This window comes from Lontra canadensis, unplaced genomic scaffold (genome assembly GCF_010015895.1).
Source record: "Lontra canadensis isolate GAN:19392208 unplaced genomic scaffold, GSC_riverotter_1.0 scaffold31, whole genome shotgun sequence".
Lineage (NCBI taxonomy): Eukaryota > Metazoa > Chordata > Mammalia > Carnivora > Mustelidae > Lontra > Lontra canadensis.
Window position 1 is genome coordinate 5,957,363 of NW_022631025.1, and position 17,854 is coordinate 5,975,216.

General features: G+C 47.4%; 1 protein-coding gene across 3 annotated transcripts in view; it reads left to right on the plus strand.

Moving 5' to 3' along the window:
- GLIS3 (GLIS family zinc finger 3) overlaps nucleotides 1-16,571 on the plus strand; it is a 493,142-nt gene extending 476,571 nt beyond the window's left edge. For all 3 annotated transcript variants that reach the window (XM_032866527.1, XM_032866526.1, XM_032866528.1), the window contains 2 exons: nucleotides 15,366-15,548; nucleotides 16,340-16,571. In XM_032866527.1, coding sequence (XP_032722418.1) covers nucleotides 15,366-15,548; nucleotides 16,340-16,476 — 320 coding nt within the window. In that variant the 3' untranslated portion in view covers nucleotides 16,477-16,571. The remainder of the gene's footprint in view (nucleotides 1-15,365; nucleotides 15,549-16,339) is intronic.
- The last annotated feature ends 1,283 nt before the right edge of the window (nucleotides 16,572-17,854 follow it).

Genomic DNA, 17,854 nt, shown 5'->3' on the forward strand with positions numbered 1-17,854 from the left:
CTCCAAACGGTGGTGGAGTTGGAAAGCACACGCAGGACCATCTGACGAGAGTCTGTGCTCTCAACCACTGCATATGCCTTGCTAGGGAAGGGGGCGCTCTCTCTCTCTCATTGTCCCCAGTGAGATTGCCCCACTGCAGTGTGTGTGTGTGTATCATCGCTTCACGTGTGGCATGTTTGCCTCTCAAACGCACGCATGCGAGAGTAACTGTTGGAGGTCAGATTACTATCAAATCTGGGCTATTGGACTTGTGGCACAGTCTTTACAACACAGTTTGAGAATTCTCACTGATTTTTTTAAATTAGAAAAGGAAAATTTACCTGTTCTTTTTTTTTTTTAATGCTTAGTGTACTTAGGCTTATAAAGAATTTGTTTTCAGCACTGATGAAAGATAATGACTATTAAGACTATTAATAACTTAAAAAAAGATTTTATTTATTTATTTGAATGAGAGAGAGAGCACAAAGGGAGCAGGAGAGGGAGAAGCAGGCTCCCCTATAAGCAAAGAGCCCAATGCGGGGCTCAATCCGAGGGACCTGGGATTGTGACCTGAGCTAAAGGCAGATGCTCAATCAACTGAGCCACCCAAGTGCCCCAAGACTATTAGTGACTTTTTAGATGTTTATAGAAATGAAATGTAGTGTGTGTGTATGTGTGTGTGTATGTGCTTACATATACTTACATATATATACATATATACACATATGCCCTGTTGTAAAAATGGGCTCATATTCTGCATTTTATTTTATGACTTACCTTTTTTTTTTTTTAAATTTATATATGCTTCTGCTTTCTAGGTAAAGGTCTATAGATCAGCCTCTTTTTTAAAAAAAGATGTATAGTACCTCCAGGAACATGTCATTTTTTAAAAGCATCCTCCTGCTGATAGACACTTTTTTGATTTTATTAATAATGCTATATTTAAATCTCTTTATGCACACGTGAGTGCTTACACGAACACCCTCACACACATCTGTATCTCTTTGCGTACTTTCTTCAGGAATTATTTCTGGAAGAAAAATTGCCGGATTATTGGATATGCATATTTTAAAGTTGGGTAGGTCTGCCATCGATCCCTTAGGAAGACCGTGCCAGTGTAGACTCAGCAACAGAGCGGAGTGCCCATGACCCTGCCCTAGGCATGGTCAGTCATTTTAGTCCCGCCACCGTGTGCAGCAAGGTTGTTTCACATCTTCCTTCAGTTAGTAATGTCATTCAGCCTCTTTCCATATTCGTATCGAGCTCTAAAGGTAGTTTGGTATTAACACGGATGGAGTGCTGCACCCGCTGCTTGGGTGGGTATCATACTTACTGAGCAGTTTGCTAGCTCTTTCCCCTTGCCAAGCTGTGTTGCTTGCAGCATGACACTTTGTTTTCCTAATTGGAACCCAAAAATGTATCGAAGAGACGGGAAATACCCAGAAAATTTCTGTTTCATTGACTATTGTGACTTCTCTGTCAGCTAACTTAAAAACATTTATAGAAAAGTGGTTGATGAACATTATTACAGATTTAATGCTTTTTCATTCTTTTGGGGGAATTAATGACATTTTTTTTTTCCAGAAGCAAATGTTCAGTCTTCTATCTGAAACTCAGGAAGTTTAGCCTCTAATGAATGGAGCTCTTCAAATCAAGTTAAATATTTTCTTGTAAGTCTATCTTACAGGCTGCTTAGTTGGACTCTTCAGGGCTGAACATATTAACGGCAATCTGTGTCTTGCGATTCTTGTATTTTTAGTTGGAATTGTCCTTGTAGTTGTGATTAGCAGTTGATGGCTTAGAAGAAAAAATGTGAATAGCTATGGGTGGCGTTTCCTTAAAATAAAGGGGGGGGGGGGCCAACATCAGGAACATATGGGTGACCGGTAATGAGGCCACTGTGTTAGCAAAACAAAACAACAACAACGAAACAACAGAACTGCCTTGATCTGCATTCATTCAGATCATCTGGGCTCAGACCATGTTGCAAAACAAACCCAGTTCCTTAGAATTTCTAGTTGGTTAACTTACAGTGTGAGTGCCCTTTCTGATTATAGAAAATGTCCCTCACCAGCCAGATTGTTCTGACTAAACTCTCCATTTCATTCTCTTGCAAGGTCTTTAAGAACTAGATCTTATAAGATGCAACCATGAAGTAAAAACATTCAGGCATTTTTCTAGATCGTTTAAGTGTAACAACCAGCCCTTCCCCTACTATATTCCCCCACCAAACCCAGTCTCATATCACACATCCCAAAGCACAACCTCTTCTTCAAGTTCTTAAATTTTTTCATCATTATGGCAAAACGATTCCAGAGATCTGAATTAACTGTGTACTTACCCGGGGTCTTTTGTACCTGTCGATCTGGGCTGGTGCAGTGTTTTTATCACTACCGGTGAGGTCAATTAGAGTACCTACATTTATATTGCAATGTAGGTTTTATAAATTACTCCTACGTATACAAGTTTTATCAGTACCTGTTAACTATAATGGAACTGATCAGCAAGATATTATTAGATGAATATCTGAATTCTCATCATAACTTTGTGAAGAGAGTTGGAAATATATTTCTGCCCTGATTTAGAGATGGAACTCAGAGTAATTGATCAAGTTCCTTGACCTTGGAATGGTTTCCTAAAAGAGCTCAGGGCATTCTGTGACTGGGTCAAGTTACCTAATTTCTCTGCCTGCTCTTTTTCCCATTCAGGTTCAGTAGCCTCTCTGGCACCCAACAGAAAAGGGTGGCTTGGAGCAGCAAAACTCTCCAGGTCACCTGGACCAGGCTGATCATATCTTGATCATCTTTGTTTCCTCCTGCATTAAAAAAAAAAAAAAAAAATTCCATGTTAGAACAGGAAGTCACGCCAATAGGCTATGGTATAGAAGGCTCATAGATCAGAATCTTTGAGCTTAGTTGCAGTCCCTCTCCCCATCAGCATTTTCACCAATGGCTTTAGCTGTGGGTGTCACTCCCTCATTCATTTACTCACTCTCCAGTGTGCAGCTCCTGTTACATGCCAGGTTCCGTTCGTGGTGCAAAGGCTCTACCAGGACAGGAAACAGACACAAGTCCTGCCTATCCTGGGCTTATACGTAAGCAGTGATTTTTGGCAAGCAAGACCTTAGAACTCAACAGTGAGAGAATAGTCCTCACGGTCCATGTGTAGACGGGGAATCATCCCATCTATTTATTCTCTGTAGCACCTGGCAAATTTTTAGATGCCTAATACATTCTTAAAATTTAGGACTTAAGTGTACAGCAGGATGAGATGAATCAGGAAAGGAAGGACCCTGCAGACTATATACACCGATCAGAGCACCCCCAAGTGGCAAAAAGGGAGCCCCATCTCACACTGGTGCCATTGGCTTGAGTGTATCTACTGAACCTTGGCCTCATGATAAAGTTCCTGTTGTGTACAATTAGGCCTCCCCCAAATCTACTGTCTAGAATGTTAAGTTGAGATGAAATCTGGGCTTGCAGGAAAACAGTAGAGAAATATATGTCATTGGGTTTGAGATGGCACGGTGGATGTTCCATTTACAGAACCTTAAGAATGTCACTGGATTCCAGGATCTGTGTCACCCCCTTCCATCTGACTGCCGGGAACTTGCCCACTCTTAGATTTGAGTGCTGGAAAATTGTATAATCACAGACTTGGCTTCGAACAAGCCGGAAGTCACCTAGTTAGTGGACCAGATCTATTTGGGGATCTGGTTACAGCTGGACAACAGAAGTCTGGGTCACAAGATTACTATGAGACCCACAGTATGACCAAGCCTTCTGAGTCATGCAAATGAGGTCCCATGATTTCACCTTGACCAAGAACTTAAATGGGCAGGAAAGGCACTGGGGTGGGGAAGGAGGCCAGTTTAATCCATATCTGCTGAGAATATAAAGTCACTTGAGGACAGTCATGATTTCTTTATCCCTGCAATCCTCAGAGTCCAGCAGAAAGGCCGGGGAGCAGCAGAGGAGGAGACACCCCTCAGAACCACTCTCTTCCTCCATTTCGAATGAAATCAGACCTATTGTGTGTTTTCCTGTTGGTCTTTCATTTGGAAAACTTCCCAAAGATTAAAAATGCTCTGAAGATGTCCTTAGAACCTCTCAGTCTTTAGTGTAAGAAATACCTTGTTCAACATGAAGATTTCCAGGCCGTTCACCCAGACATTCTGATTCACTGAGTCTGCCCAGAGCCGAGCTCGAGCTGATGCTGTAGCTCCCACTCTCAGAGCCACTGGCCTAGACCCCAAGTGTAGGACTCAGTGCGCCCTTGCCATGCTGCTCCAATCAGAGAGAATCCAAAGGAAGCAATTGGCCAGTGGTGGAGAAAGTAAATACTTTCCAGCTTCCTTCTTCCTTTACTTCCTGAGGAAGTTCTGTAAATACAGGACAACCTGAAAACTATCAAGACCAGAATGGCTCTCCTAGATCCCAGTGGGGGTGCTGCAGCCCTTCTTTTCATCTCTGTCTGGGCTCCTCTTCCCTGCCAGACCTGTCTTACAGCAGAGCTTGCTTGGAAGGCCAAGGGCACCCAGAATTAAATCTTCATTCTTTGTCCTTCATTCCTTGTTCTGCTCCAGGCCCAAATAGCCCCGAGTGAGTTGGTGTGAGCTTTGTGGAGCAGAGAGCCATCCTTATCCGGGGCAGGCACAGCTCTGGACTCAGGGAAGGTAGGAGGACGAGTAGCACCAGGCTTGTAATCAGGCAGCAGGGGCTGGAGTCTGCCGTGGGTTTTACCATTTGCCAAGTATTTGCACACTTACTGTTCCACTCAGTAGGCGGAGCCTGCTCAGAGAGAAATTCCCAGCTCCTTCTTACCAACCCCAAGCAGTGGCCACGTCAGTATGATGTCACCTCGCACGACCGTCAGACCCAGAATGGCCAGATCCTGAACCCTCTGTTCTGGGCCTCACATGTGTCCGGGATGTTTGAGTCACAGGCGGGTGTTGGGGTGAGCGACAGGGCTGTGAACCCCATCCGTTCACTCCTTCTGCTGCTTTCCCTTCCCACTGTGAAGATTATGCTGCCCCGTGAGTATAATCATCCCCCTTTTAGATGTGGGGACTCAGAGGCTCAGAGAGGCTGTGTTTTCCTCAAGGCCACACAGCCGGTAGGCGGCAAAGCCAGGCTTTCTGACCCATTTCAGGCTCTTTGGGTCTTCTGGTCTTGAGTGTCTTTATTTTATGTCATTTCCAAGTGTTTCATTATCACCGTCAGGATTCACTGAACCATTTTACTGTAAGTGCCGATCCCCACACGTGGCAATTCCTAAGACACATTGCAGTCAGTTTACTTTGGCAGCTCGTCGCTTTGAGAATCTGGAAGCCATAGGCCACCACATGGCCGGGGTTTGGGTGGGTTGAGGGTATTTAAATGAAAATGGGTTACATCTCTGAACCAGGAGTGTTTCATGCCTGCCCTCCCTCTTGCTCTGCTGTGCCCCGTTTCCCTTTTGTCCAGGTCAGTAGCAGGCCCTGCCCACTCCCAGCCCCTCGTGGGACCCTTTGCAGACATGCTAGCAGACCCTCTCCCTCTCCCCCAGCCCGGCCCTGGAAACAACGCCAAGGGCAAGAGTGTGGCTCATGGTACCAAACGCCTCAGCAGCTCGTGCAGCCCGCCGAGGGGCACAAGCCGAGGAGAGCACTGAGTGTCGCTCGCGTCTCACTGTGGCCCACCACCTGGCCGCAGATGCTCCAGATGGAAACGGCATCCTTCTTGGATCCAGGTGGGCTCGTGCTGCAGCCCCCCTGCCCGAGGGCAAGGGGACCGGGCAGTTGCTCCGGTGGTCGATTTCTGAACCACCGTCACTGGTCTCCTTCAAGAGGAATGAGTCCACATGGAACTGTAAGGGTTATTATTTCCATTATTTTCCTCTTTCTCAGTACAGTAGATGCTTAAATGTCAGTCGTAAATAGCTCGAGTGCTGTGCAAGCTGGTTCAGTTCTCAGCCCAGAGAAAAATCTGTCTTCCTCACACAGTCTGTGAGCCGTCCCTGCAGCTTCCCCATTTATAGACTCTGTATCAAAATGAAGAGTCCGTGTCTCCATGGCCTCTAGAGAGGAGACTGAGCAGAGTTCTTGCTAGATGAAGACCTGGAGGGTGTTGTTGGCCATGACCAGGAGCCAAACAAGGACAAGCGAATTGTGGAGATTGCACTTTTAAAAGCAGTATCATGTTGTACTTGAGGGTGGTGGGTTATGAGAGGGAAACATTGCTGAGGAATTGCGTGCACATTATACAGAATCTAGAAATACTTCTGAGCTCATTTCGTGGCCATAATAATTCTTCTATTTACACAGGGCCTCCTACCTGCCACGGAATACAATATATGCTTTTTAAACACGTGCATGGATAGTACTTTCCACAACCCTATAAAATAGGTGTTATTTTAAAAGATAATGAGGCTCAAGCAGGAAAATAATTTGTCCAAACTGGATAAATTAACACCATTGCTTAATGGGTCATCCAGGATTCAAACCCAGATCCAAGTTGTTCGTGCAAGGGACAGAAATAAAATAGTGGCTAAATCAGAAAACTGGCCAAAGCAAATGTCTAAAATTCTTCTGTTTCTACTTTTGAGGGTTTTTAGAATTTTTTAGCAGTTAGGTGATTTTATTGATTTCTATTCATTAAGTCAATGCTTTTCTCCCTAATGAAGATGCTAGTACATTATGAAATCTTGGTCCAATGTCAGTAAATTGCCTTTGATCTTGGCAGTAAGGGACCTCAACAGAAATGGAAAACTCTGTTTAAAATGATTTGGCCCATGAGCTCAAGCCCTAGGACTCTGTATGAACTCTGTCACCAAACAGACCAGGGTTTGAGTCCCAGCTCTGACCCTGGGTAGCTCTGAGGATTTGGGTAAGTGATTTTAACTTCTCTGCTTCTTTGTCTATAAACTGGGAACAACACTGCTTACCTCAAAAGTTGTTGTAAGGATGAAGATTTTCTGTATGAAACACATAGGATGGTGCCTGACTTGGACCAAATATTAGTCCCTTTCCTTCCTTCTGACAGAATTCCCAGAGCGGTTAGCATAACACCAACCAGTGTTCCACAAAAATGCCCAAGCAAAGGGACTGCGAAGGAGAATGCCGTGAACCAGCAGGAACTTATATAGTGGGCTCTTTTAGTTCTTCTGTCCATTTGTTTGTTTTTTTTTTTTTAAGATTTTATTTATTTATTTGCCAGAGAGAGAGAGGGAGAGAGAGCGAGCACAGGCAGACAGAATGGCAGGCAGAGGCAGAGGGAGAAGCAGGCTCCCTGATGAGCAAGGAGCCTGATGTGGGACTCGATCCCAGGACGCTGGGATCATGACCTGAGCCGAAGGCAGCTGCTTAACCAACTGAGCCACCCAGGCGTCCCTGTCCATTTGTTTTAAGATAAAGGCTAGGTCCTTGAATAATTTCGAAAATCTGACGTTTGGCAATATTGAAACGGTTGTGCGAGTTTTCCACTTTCCTTTTTATGGTGTCGTCTAAGCCCAGTGCGGGTTGCAGAGGCAGGGAGCGGGGCCGATCTCTGCTTCCATCTCTCGTCTCTGCAATGGGAGTAGTACTTGAGTCGCCTCCTTGCAAGGCAGGACTATACGGAGGCCCCTAAGAAGAAATCCTGCAAGTTTTCTCATACGAAGGCATCATGTGGATAGTAAGCGTGTGATTCACCGGGCCCACCTCTGAGTAAGGCTGGAGTGTGTGAACTCTGCCCTGAAGTCAAGTGCCAAAGACCACATGCTGGTGTCCTTCGGGGGCGTTAGCAGAGGCTGACCTGTGTCTTCCTCTCTTCCCCAGTGGCCTTGTGCCGGGGCTTACAGAAGGTATTCACGGGGGCAGCTCCAGGATCCCCAGAGAGTAGGAGGGAATCGGTGCAAAGAGCCATAAGAGTGTTGGAGAAGGAGAAATTAGGGGAGCGGTGTCGCGTGTCTACTCTGTCTGTCCCTGGGCTCTCTGAATGGGTTGCCCCCTGCCCTGTTCATCACCTAGGTTCACCCATGCCCCTGCTTGTGCAGCAATTATAGGACAGAGGCAAAAAAAAAAAAAAACCCAACCAAAAAAAAAGCCCCAACCCTCTACATTTCCTAAAGTAACCCACAAAATTATAGTTTCTGCGGAAAAATAATTAGAGTCATAAAGCTCATAAATATATATCCTTCCTTCCACTTGGCTAGCAAACAACTGTACCACCGAAAAGCTGGGCACAGCCAGTTCTTCCTGCGCCTCTGATATCTGCGTGTCCCCTCCCCCCGGGCACCAGGGGATCAGAGCGGCTGGTGGGAAAAGAGTCTGTCCGGGCTGGTTCTCAGCAGAGCTGCGGGGCGAATGCCCCCCAGTTGTACCCGCCACCACGAGCAGGGGCCAACAAAGGGAACTGCTGTCAGCACCCAAACTGCTCTCTCGTCTGTTGCCTTTCCCTCCTCCTGCCTTGAATGTGTGCTGCAGCAGAGTCGGACTCGATAGGTCCCTGAAAGAAAGTGTCCTTTATGTGTCATATAGGGTATAAAACTGTATTCCCAGGTTTCTCGTGTACATGTTTCTCTTTCTTTCTCACTAAAATATCAACTCCAGGGTGGCCTGGGTGGCTCAGTCAGTTAAGCGTCTGCTGACTTCGGCTCAGGTCATGATTCCAGGGTCCTGGGATCGAGTCCTGCATCAGGATCTCTGCTCAGTGGGAAGCCTGCTTCTCCCTCTGCCTGCCGCTCCCCCTGCTTGTGCGCTCTCTCTCTCTCTCTTTGTCTCCCCCTGACAAATAAATAAATAAAATATTTCAAACAAACAAAAAAATAAATAAATAAAACATCAGCTCCAAGAAGGCACTCAGTGTATCTTATCCACTGTGTGTCTCCAGCACTTGGGTGCTTAGTAGATAGTCATTGAGTGAATAAAAGTATAGAACTGGAAATGCCTGTGCTCATAGAAGAAAAGGAAAAAGGAGCATTTGGAGAGCACGAGCTGTGCGCCAGGCGTACGCTCCACGCTTCCCGTAGGTCTTCTCTGTCAGTCCTCTTGAACCTGCGCCCTTAACTACTTTCATCTGCTGATCAAGCAGATACTGTGAGCCCCTCACTTTGCAAAAATACAGCAACAGGGCAAGAACACACAGTAATCCAAGTTCCTTCTGGAAGGTCAAGGAAGCGGCTGGCTCCTGAGGCCTGGCGGGGGCTAACCTTGGCCTTGCTTGGCCTGACTGCTGAAAGGCTCTCCCCAGGTCACACAGAAGTGGAAGGGTTTTCCCATCCGAAGGGATCAAGGAGGCTTGGGAAGTGATGGCCTTTGGCATGGTTTTCGAGAAGACTCACAAAGGACTCTGCCAAGCCTGCTCAGGCCATGCCTGGTGGGGGAAGTAGTTCTGGGGGAGCACGCTGTTGCCTGTGAAGGGCTCCCCTGCGGGCTGCCTGCCTCTCTAAGCTGCCATCGTGGCCCGGGCAGAGCTCACCACAGACACAGGTCAGTCTTTGATTCTGCCACACCGTCCATCCAGCGCTTTTCCTGGTGCCCAGAGCTCCGTGGTGGTTCCCAGCCTCATGTTAAAGGAAAATGAGAATTCCATTTTGCAAAGCCGTCTGCTACCTCAGCAGACCCAGGGAGCACACAGCCCCCGACGCAATGCCTTGACAAGGGGTAGGCTTCTTCCAATCCATGGGGACAAACAGTTGGGTCGAGCCTTGGTGTTGGACTTGACTCCACCATCATGTGGTAGGGCCGCTGGAGACAGGACTGGGCTTGTCCCCCTCCCAGGACCCCAGCAAGCTAGGCCCACAGCCCACGGAAAGTGTGCGACTTGTTTCCTTTTCCTTCTGCTTCCAGAAGGGAACATGGCTCGCTCCTTCAGGAAGGCTGAAATGCTCCCAGTGGTCACTCATCAGCCCTCTGGAGGGTTGCAAGCTGGGTAACTGTTGTTTGCTTGCTGATGTAGATATATTCTGGTGTTCTCCACCAAGATTGGAGTGGTAAATTTTTAAGGAAAAGATAAATGTAATCAAGAGTCTAATATATTTTCTATCTTGGAGGCCGTGAGTCTAAGAATCATTGTCTGCTTTTATTTAAGCCCTTCATGGTGGGTCATGTGTTTTTCCTTCAGGAATTTAGCCAGAAATATTTCTGAAACAAGGTCTGCTAACGCTGGGAAGGCGGACGGCCCGAGAGCCCACTGTCCAGGACAGGAGCCACGAGCCCCACGTGGCTACTTAAGTTTTAATTAAAATGAATTAAAGTGAAAGAACCCATCCCTCCACTGCACCAGCTGCACCGCGAGGGCTCAGACACACACGCAGCTCCTGTACCGACAGCAAGACAGACGGAGACAGCGAGCGTCTCCCTCATGGAAGAGAGTTCTGTGGGGCGGTGCCGCCCTAGAGAACACGCTTCTGCTACCACAGTCAAGTTCCTTTCTCCTCGGATGTCCCCCACCCCCTTCCACTTCGGGGAGGGGACCCACACCAGCTTGGGGGGGAGCCCAGCAGCAGGAGTGACTGTGGACTCCTGATCGAACCCGTGGTCACAGAGGATCAGTGACCCCAGGGGACAAGACAGGAAGGTTTCTTTAAGAATGAAGGTCAGTGACGCGTGAAGCGCACAGACAATATTACGGGGGAAAACAGAAGACCTGGCAATACATAGAACATTCCAGTTCTGTGTAGATGGATCTGGCCCTATCTGAATGTGGAGATAAAAAAAGTTTTCCCTTCTTTGTTTATACTATTCTACATGTTGTAGAATAGTATGTTCTGGGTGGTACAATTAATTCCAAACTTTTTTTTTTAATATACATATAATTAAAACAGTTGTGGTTTTAGAAGGGGAAAAAAAAATTCCCAAAATTGACAAGAGGAGGAATGACCCTGCAGTCTGGGTAGACCCAGTGTATCTGTAGATTCTTTCCTCCCCCACCCCTGCCATTTTTGGAGGCAGAAGAATGTGTTAAATGGGGGAGGGGTGATTTTATAATGGAAGGTGACAGGCAACGGAATTATCGCCCACGTGGAGGTCTGTGTGTGTCCTTACGCTGTTGTAACTGTGTGCTCTTGCTCCAACTGCATTGCCAGTCCTCAAGGACAAGGTATTATCTTGTTTCTTGGTTTCCCCAACAGTACCTTGGTCAGCCCCTGATCATCATCGACGGACTGACTGGCAGATTAGCTGACCTTGCCATCACTCTTAGGCGTTATGCCCACAAAATGTGCTAACATCTTGCCTCATTTTGCTTTTGGTCGAGAAGTAGAGTTCCATTCAAATTCACTACACAAAATCCAACAGCTGGAATACAGGAGCCATTCATCAGAAAATGGGTTAAGCTTTCTGGGGAGTTGTGTGTGTGGCAAGACCCTAATGGAATTTTTAAAAATTTTCTTAGTTTTATGGAAATGGCACTGGGAAGAGGGTCTGTTAAAGCCCTTTGATTTGACCACAGCCATTCACACCAGTGCACTTGGCATCTCCAGTGCCTGGCTTCTGGGAGGGAGGGATTTAATAAAGAGGATTTTCTTTCCCTGAGTTGGCTGTGAGAGTGATCCAACACACGTTTGGGCCCTTTCTGGTTTCAGCTGTTTCTCATGTCAGCCAACACACCCTCAGGCAAGAATTACAGTCCACTCTGCCTCCTCACGCTGACCCAGGCGGCTGGGGAAGTCTAGGGGATGGCACCTGGTGTGTTTCTCCACATGTCAGACCTTCTGTACTCACACATCACAACACTCAGATGGAGGTTGAAGCCAGGTAACATTCCTGCCCTCTTAGAAGCAGAAGAGAAGAGAGAGAAATGGTTTTCACAAAAAGCCAAAGAAGGTTTCTATGCATGTCCCTGACATACCTGAATGATTAATGTCCCTATTTGGGGAGTTGTGGCAGTTCAGTGAGAAGTGGCTTCTCTTCTTGGAAGGGTTAACAGCACACTGAGGAACGCTGTCGGGGAATTGGTGGGTGACGAACCTAAGCTGAGCCAGCAGAGTGATAAAAATAGCAAATGTCGTCTCTTCTCCTCAGTGAGGAGACATTATGTTCTAATAAACCAACCACAGTGGTTCATGGTCATGTTTTCCTCCTGGTATTTGTGCCTGGCCACCAGGTACCCAAAATCAAGATCAGTCCAGGGAACCTCCCACACCATGAAACCACCCATCCCAGGTTCCTTCAAACCACTCAGAATTGTTGCTGTACGAGGTAAGTGAAGAAACCAAGATATGCATCGATTAGTGCAGGATCTAGGAACCAATAGGGGCAAGATACATACAGCTCGGGTCCCCACAGAGACAAGAATGTTCCAGAGAATTTTGTCTGGGAAGTGGGTGTGTGCCTCATGCCTGCTGCTATGTCCATTCTCACATTGGGTTATGATGGAAGGGCTTACTTATTGCCCTTTTGAAAATTTTATTTCTCTTAATAACTAGAGGTTTTTTAGTTTTGTTGTTACAAAAATGTCACTTTAATTTTATTTAACAAACACATGTATTAAATAAAATAGGTAAGTATTAACTATATAATTATATTATCAAATTATATTCTAAAATATGTAAATATTAACTCACTTAATCTTCATAATAGCTACGTGAAGTATAAGTACTACTTTTAGCCCCATTTCACCTATTAGAAAATAGACACCAAGAGGCTAAGTAATTCAGTAAGGTTACACAGTGGGTAAGTGATTAAGCTGGGACTTGAACTTAGGAAGTCTGGCTCCAGCATGATCTTCACCTCTATTCAAACTCAGAAAAATATAAAACCAAAAAAACCAGCCTAAAGACAACCATAGAAAGGTTGCCTTGCCAGGGTGCCTGGGCAGCTCAATTGGTCTGGCATCTGACTCTTGGTTTTGGCTCAGATGGTGATCTCAGGGTCTTGAGATCAAGCCCCACACAAGCTCCATGTTGGGAGCCTGCTTAAGATTCTCTCTCTCCCACCCCTCTGTCCCTCCGTACTCTCTCTCTCCATCTCCCCCTTCCCACCACTCCTGTGGTTTTTTCTCTTTCTCCCCTTCTCTAAAAAAAGAAAGTTTACCTCGCCATCTATGCTAAGCATGGACTTGCCCATGTCTGCACCCAGTCTCCATATTCAGTTTTGCATATTTTTGTTTTCTTCTGAACCTTACATAATGGTCTTTCCATGCTGTTAAAAACTCCTTGTAGATGTTTTAGTGCATACTTAATATTCCCATCATTTAAATGTACTACTCTGCTGAACCATTCCTTTATGGTTGCCCATTTGGCTCTTTGGTTTTCTGTTCTAACAACTAGCACAGTCATGACCATGTCAATGCAGAATTTCTTTTGTTCTTTGGAATAGACCCTGAGAATACCTCCTCAGAAGTAAAATCCCCAGGTTCAGGTGTATGAATGTGAACACTTTTCAGGCTCTAGATACAGGTGTCCAGTGGTTTTCCAAGAAGCTTGCCTCTCACAGTGTCTGCAACACTGGAGAGAAGTGACTTTGTCATTCTCACACCAGCACCGAGAATGATTTCTCGAAATCTTTGCTAATGTGATAGGTGGAATGTGGTATTGTATTATTGTCTTGATCGTATTTCTTTGTTGGCTACAGGCTCGAGTTGGTCCATATTGGTTGATCAGTTATCTGTGTCTTCAGGTGGTCTGGTTGGGTCCTTTTTCCATCTGTCTGTCAAGATCACACAGAAGCCTTTGGGGATCCAACAGAAAAGGGCCAATGGTTTCCCATTCTTTCTTCTCTTGCCTTGACATGGTATTCTCCCAAGTATTTTTCTAGTCTATACTGCTATACATGCTTTTAATCTTCCCCCCCAAACCTTATGTGTACTTTTCTCCAGATTCTTTATAAAGTATTCTACAGTCTGCTTTGAAAGGATATTATTTCATTTTCTGTGAGAGTGCCCCATGCATAATTCCTCATGGGTCCCTCTGTCTTGGGTCATAATCTCCTAGAGAGCCAGACTGTCTCCTTTGGAGCAGTTACTGCACACATGCTTTGGTAACATCCCCAGAAGCCACAGAACAGGCTTCCTGGCCAAGGGTGATGTGAACGTTTATACAGGCCATCTTGAGAACACTGGCCAGAAATGAGAAAGGTGATGAGCATAGTAGGCTGGATATGTCCGTGTGCCCTGGTTATACTTCAAGAGAGCTAAAAAGAACCCAGATAACACCTTCCCTACCTACTGATCATTAAGAAGAAGGTGCAGTTCTAGTGGAGGAAGGCACATAGGACTAGGGAGCCATAGTCCATGAATTAGTCCTATGTTCTCCATCATTATGAACCATCAATATGAACCATGGGTCACATTCTCTACTAATCCCTCCAGTTTGTTTTTTTTTCTACCGGAGTAGTGATATCAGTAATAACTGATGCTTTGAAGAATCTTAAAATGTTATATATGGTCTCTCTTATCCCTTAATCTTCACAGTAGCCAGTCAAACAGACCGTCACGCTTTGCAGTTGAGCAAACAGACATGGTGAGCTGCAGCTCTCCCTTCAATAAAGTATCAAGTGAAGATTTCATTATTAGATTTGTAAAAGCATATTATACTCTAGGAAAACAATCCATTGACTTAAATGTGTCATGAGACCAGGAAGAAGAAGGAAAAGGTAAAGTATCTTGGGAGGTGTAGAGGGCTTATGGAAAAGGACCACAAAAGCCCCCCCAGAAACCTCTGTCACATAAGAAAAAACATTGAAAGAGATCAATGAAACAAAATCAGCAGAACGTTGATTATTTTCAGATATTAAGCAGTCCTCCCTCATATTTCTTCATTACATGACATCCTCACCTCCAGTTGTCCCGATTACTGCAAAGATCAGCAATAATATTAGAGCACATCCCATCCTATGGGACTTTATGTACCTATTCAAAACAATCAGAAGGATGTAAATGTGTATGAAATTATCTGTTAGAATAAGTTCTAGACAGATGGATAGATAGATCCATGTTGCTTTTTTTTAGATAGATATATGTTGCTTTTAGATGCTATGTTGCTTTTTTTTTTTTTCCAGGTGGGCCTTGTTAAGAGCATATATCAGGTTTTACCAAATGTGAAAAGCAGAACAGAATATAAAGGAAGTTAAGATAGACCTCAAAACTTGGTGGGAGGGATGGGGCAAGCATCTTCTCTGCAGGTCAGGCTTGCAGTCGACAGGACTCTTGAGAGCATGTGGGGGAGGTCAGAAGCCCTTCAGCTGCCCTCCCTGGAGCAGGAGATAAAAATGTCAGAAGCCAACAAGCTTTGCCTGCCCATGAAGGTAAAAGAGCTTCTGCTCAAATAGTGCATTTCAGATGCTCGCTGCAAAGATTTCACAGGTGGACTTAAGAGGGGAAGGCATTTTGTCACCTGAAGCCGGGCTGAGTGGGGGGTCTGGCGACCTCCGGGCGATACTGGGGGCTGAGGCTCTGCGGGAACTCACAGCCGTGCTTGCATTGCAGGATTTTACGGGCAGCTGCAGACATCCTGCCCGCCCCAGTACCCCGACTCCCAGAGAACCGTGCTGCCCAGCAGCCCCTGCGGTGGGGCGCCTTCCTTCGAGGACTGCCTGGCCCCCACGCCCATGGGGCAGGCTGGCTTTGATGTGTTCCACAGAGCCTTCTCCGCTCACTCGGGCATTGCAGGTGGGTTGCTCTCTGAGACTAGAAACTCCGCCCGACTCGCAGGTGAGACGGGTGGGTTTGCCGTGTCCGGCCTGGAAACGGCTCAACCTGGCACAGGACCGCATCCCGTCCTCTTGACTCTACCCCTGAAATGTCTCTCCTCTTCGGGTTCCTCTCCAGCGCCACGCCCACCACCCAGGCGCGGGGGGCCATAATGTCTCCCTCAGACCGTGGCAACAGCCATAGCCTTCCAGCAAGTTCCCCGAGACAGCTCTGTCTACCGTCCTGCCCCCCTTGGACCACGACGAGCACGGCCTTCCAAAAGTGGACCATAAATTAAGCCCCCTTCCTCCTTGAACACTGTAGATGGTCTCCAGCTGCCTAAGCACTAAAGGCTGTGCTGGGCGCGGCGTTCACAGCCCCCAGGAGAGAGGCCTGATCCCACCGGCCCGCCCTCACACGTCTGCCTACTCGTGCTGCCCCTGAACTTGCCCGGGCCCCTCCCTCCCCGTCTTTGCACTGTTTCCTCCTTTTAGAATGTTCTTTCCCTACCTCTCCATCTGTGAAAATCCCATCTTTCTTTATGACTCAACTTCAATATCATCTCCTTTTTGAGGCCCTCCTCGCCCTTGCCTAGAACACTTTAGTTCTGCTCAGCCTGTATTTTGTGCCAAGACTCAATCTGGCCCTCCGCCGGCAAGGCCGCCTCCCTCCCCGCAGTGGTCCCTGCGACGCGAGCGCGCAGGCGCGGCGTGCGCACGCAGTGGGCGTGGCCGGGCGGGACACTGAACTTCCTGTTCCTTCTCTTCCAGTGTATGACCTGCCCTCGGCGTCCTCGAGCCTCTTCGGAGAGTCCCTTCGCAGCGGGCCTGAAGACGCCACGTTCCTGCAGATCAGCGCCGTGGACCGCTGTCCTAGCCAGCTCTCCTCTGTCTATACTGAAGGCTAAACGCTCCCCTGGCCTCCGCTCCCGCTGGCATCCAGAACCTTTGTGTCGCTTGCCACCTTTTACTTTCCCGTTCTCGTAGCCTGCGTGAAAAGGATGTCCTCCTCCTCGCGGAGGCTGCAGACTCACAGACGTGTCTCTGGAAGGCAGGGCTGGTCGGAGCCGGGCGTTGCAGGAATGTCTGCCGCTGCTGCTCCTTCTCTCTGGGCTTGCTGGTGACCAGCAGGACTGTCTTCTCAAAGGGAATTTAGAGTCACTCTCCCGGATATCTGTGACTTCCGGCTGTCAGCTCTCAAAGGACACCAGTGAAATGATGCGTGTGTGCAGATAGTCTGGGGACCACCCTTGCACAGACTCCAGATAGGGAAGGACAAGCCAAGTTGCCAGAAGCACAGTGAACTGCCTCCCCCACCGCTCACCATCCCTGCTGGCTCCTGCAACACCAGGCAACGAGGGAAACCTGCCGCCAAAGCACAGCGTGGGCTCAGCTCCTGGAGCAGCCCCGGTTCCTGGCCCCGGCCCCAGCCTGGCAGCCCCAGGAGCGGCTGCCTCTCTCCTCTCACCATGCCCGTGCTAACCAACTGCTTTGCAATATTTCTCCAAAAGCAAAATAAGAAGGTTCTGTGAAGCACAGTCCTTTGAAAGGCACTACAACTTTTTTATACTCCAGCAACTTATCTTCGTTCTTTTATTTTTAAAGACTTGTTATTTACGTCTACTTTTAAAGGAAAAAAAATATATAGTGGTGTGTTCTTTGGATGCAAAGAATTCTTGTAATCACCCCAGTCACGTCCATTTTGCCACCGCTGTAGCTCGTCCTGGCCCCGGCTCACCGTGCCTGTGAGCGCCCCCCCCCCCCGCCTGGGACGGTAGTTTCATATTTCACAAAAGCCACCTGAGGGAAACGGGGTGAGCCCAGTCCCCTCCCCGGGGCTGTAGCAGAAAGGGACTCCACCTCGAAGACCTCATTCCCTGGAAGAGATCGTTCGACTGGTTGTCCCATCGCCTCCGCTCGGCGCTGTGCTGTGCCGAGTCGTCCTCTGTAGGAGATGTGAGAGCAGGGGCCCCTGAGCTGAGATCTTGGGTTCTTCCAGAAAACCAAACTAGAGGTGCCCGATGTCCAGTGATTGTGCACAGCTTCTGCTCACCTCCTTTCGGACACCTGCTCACCCGTCTGTCTGTCCCTCCCCCGCACTGTCCTCTCATTATTCTCACCTCCTGCTCATCTGCCTTCAGCCATGCCCACCCGCCCTCGCCTGATCAGCCCTCGCAAGGTCGGCCCTGAGGCGGGGAGAGGGAAAGTTCAGGGAAGGTAAGCAGACGTTAACTTTTTTCCTGAAACTCTCATTCGAGGGCCTGGAATGTTCACAGAGCTCTTGGT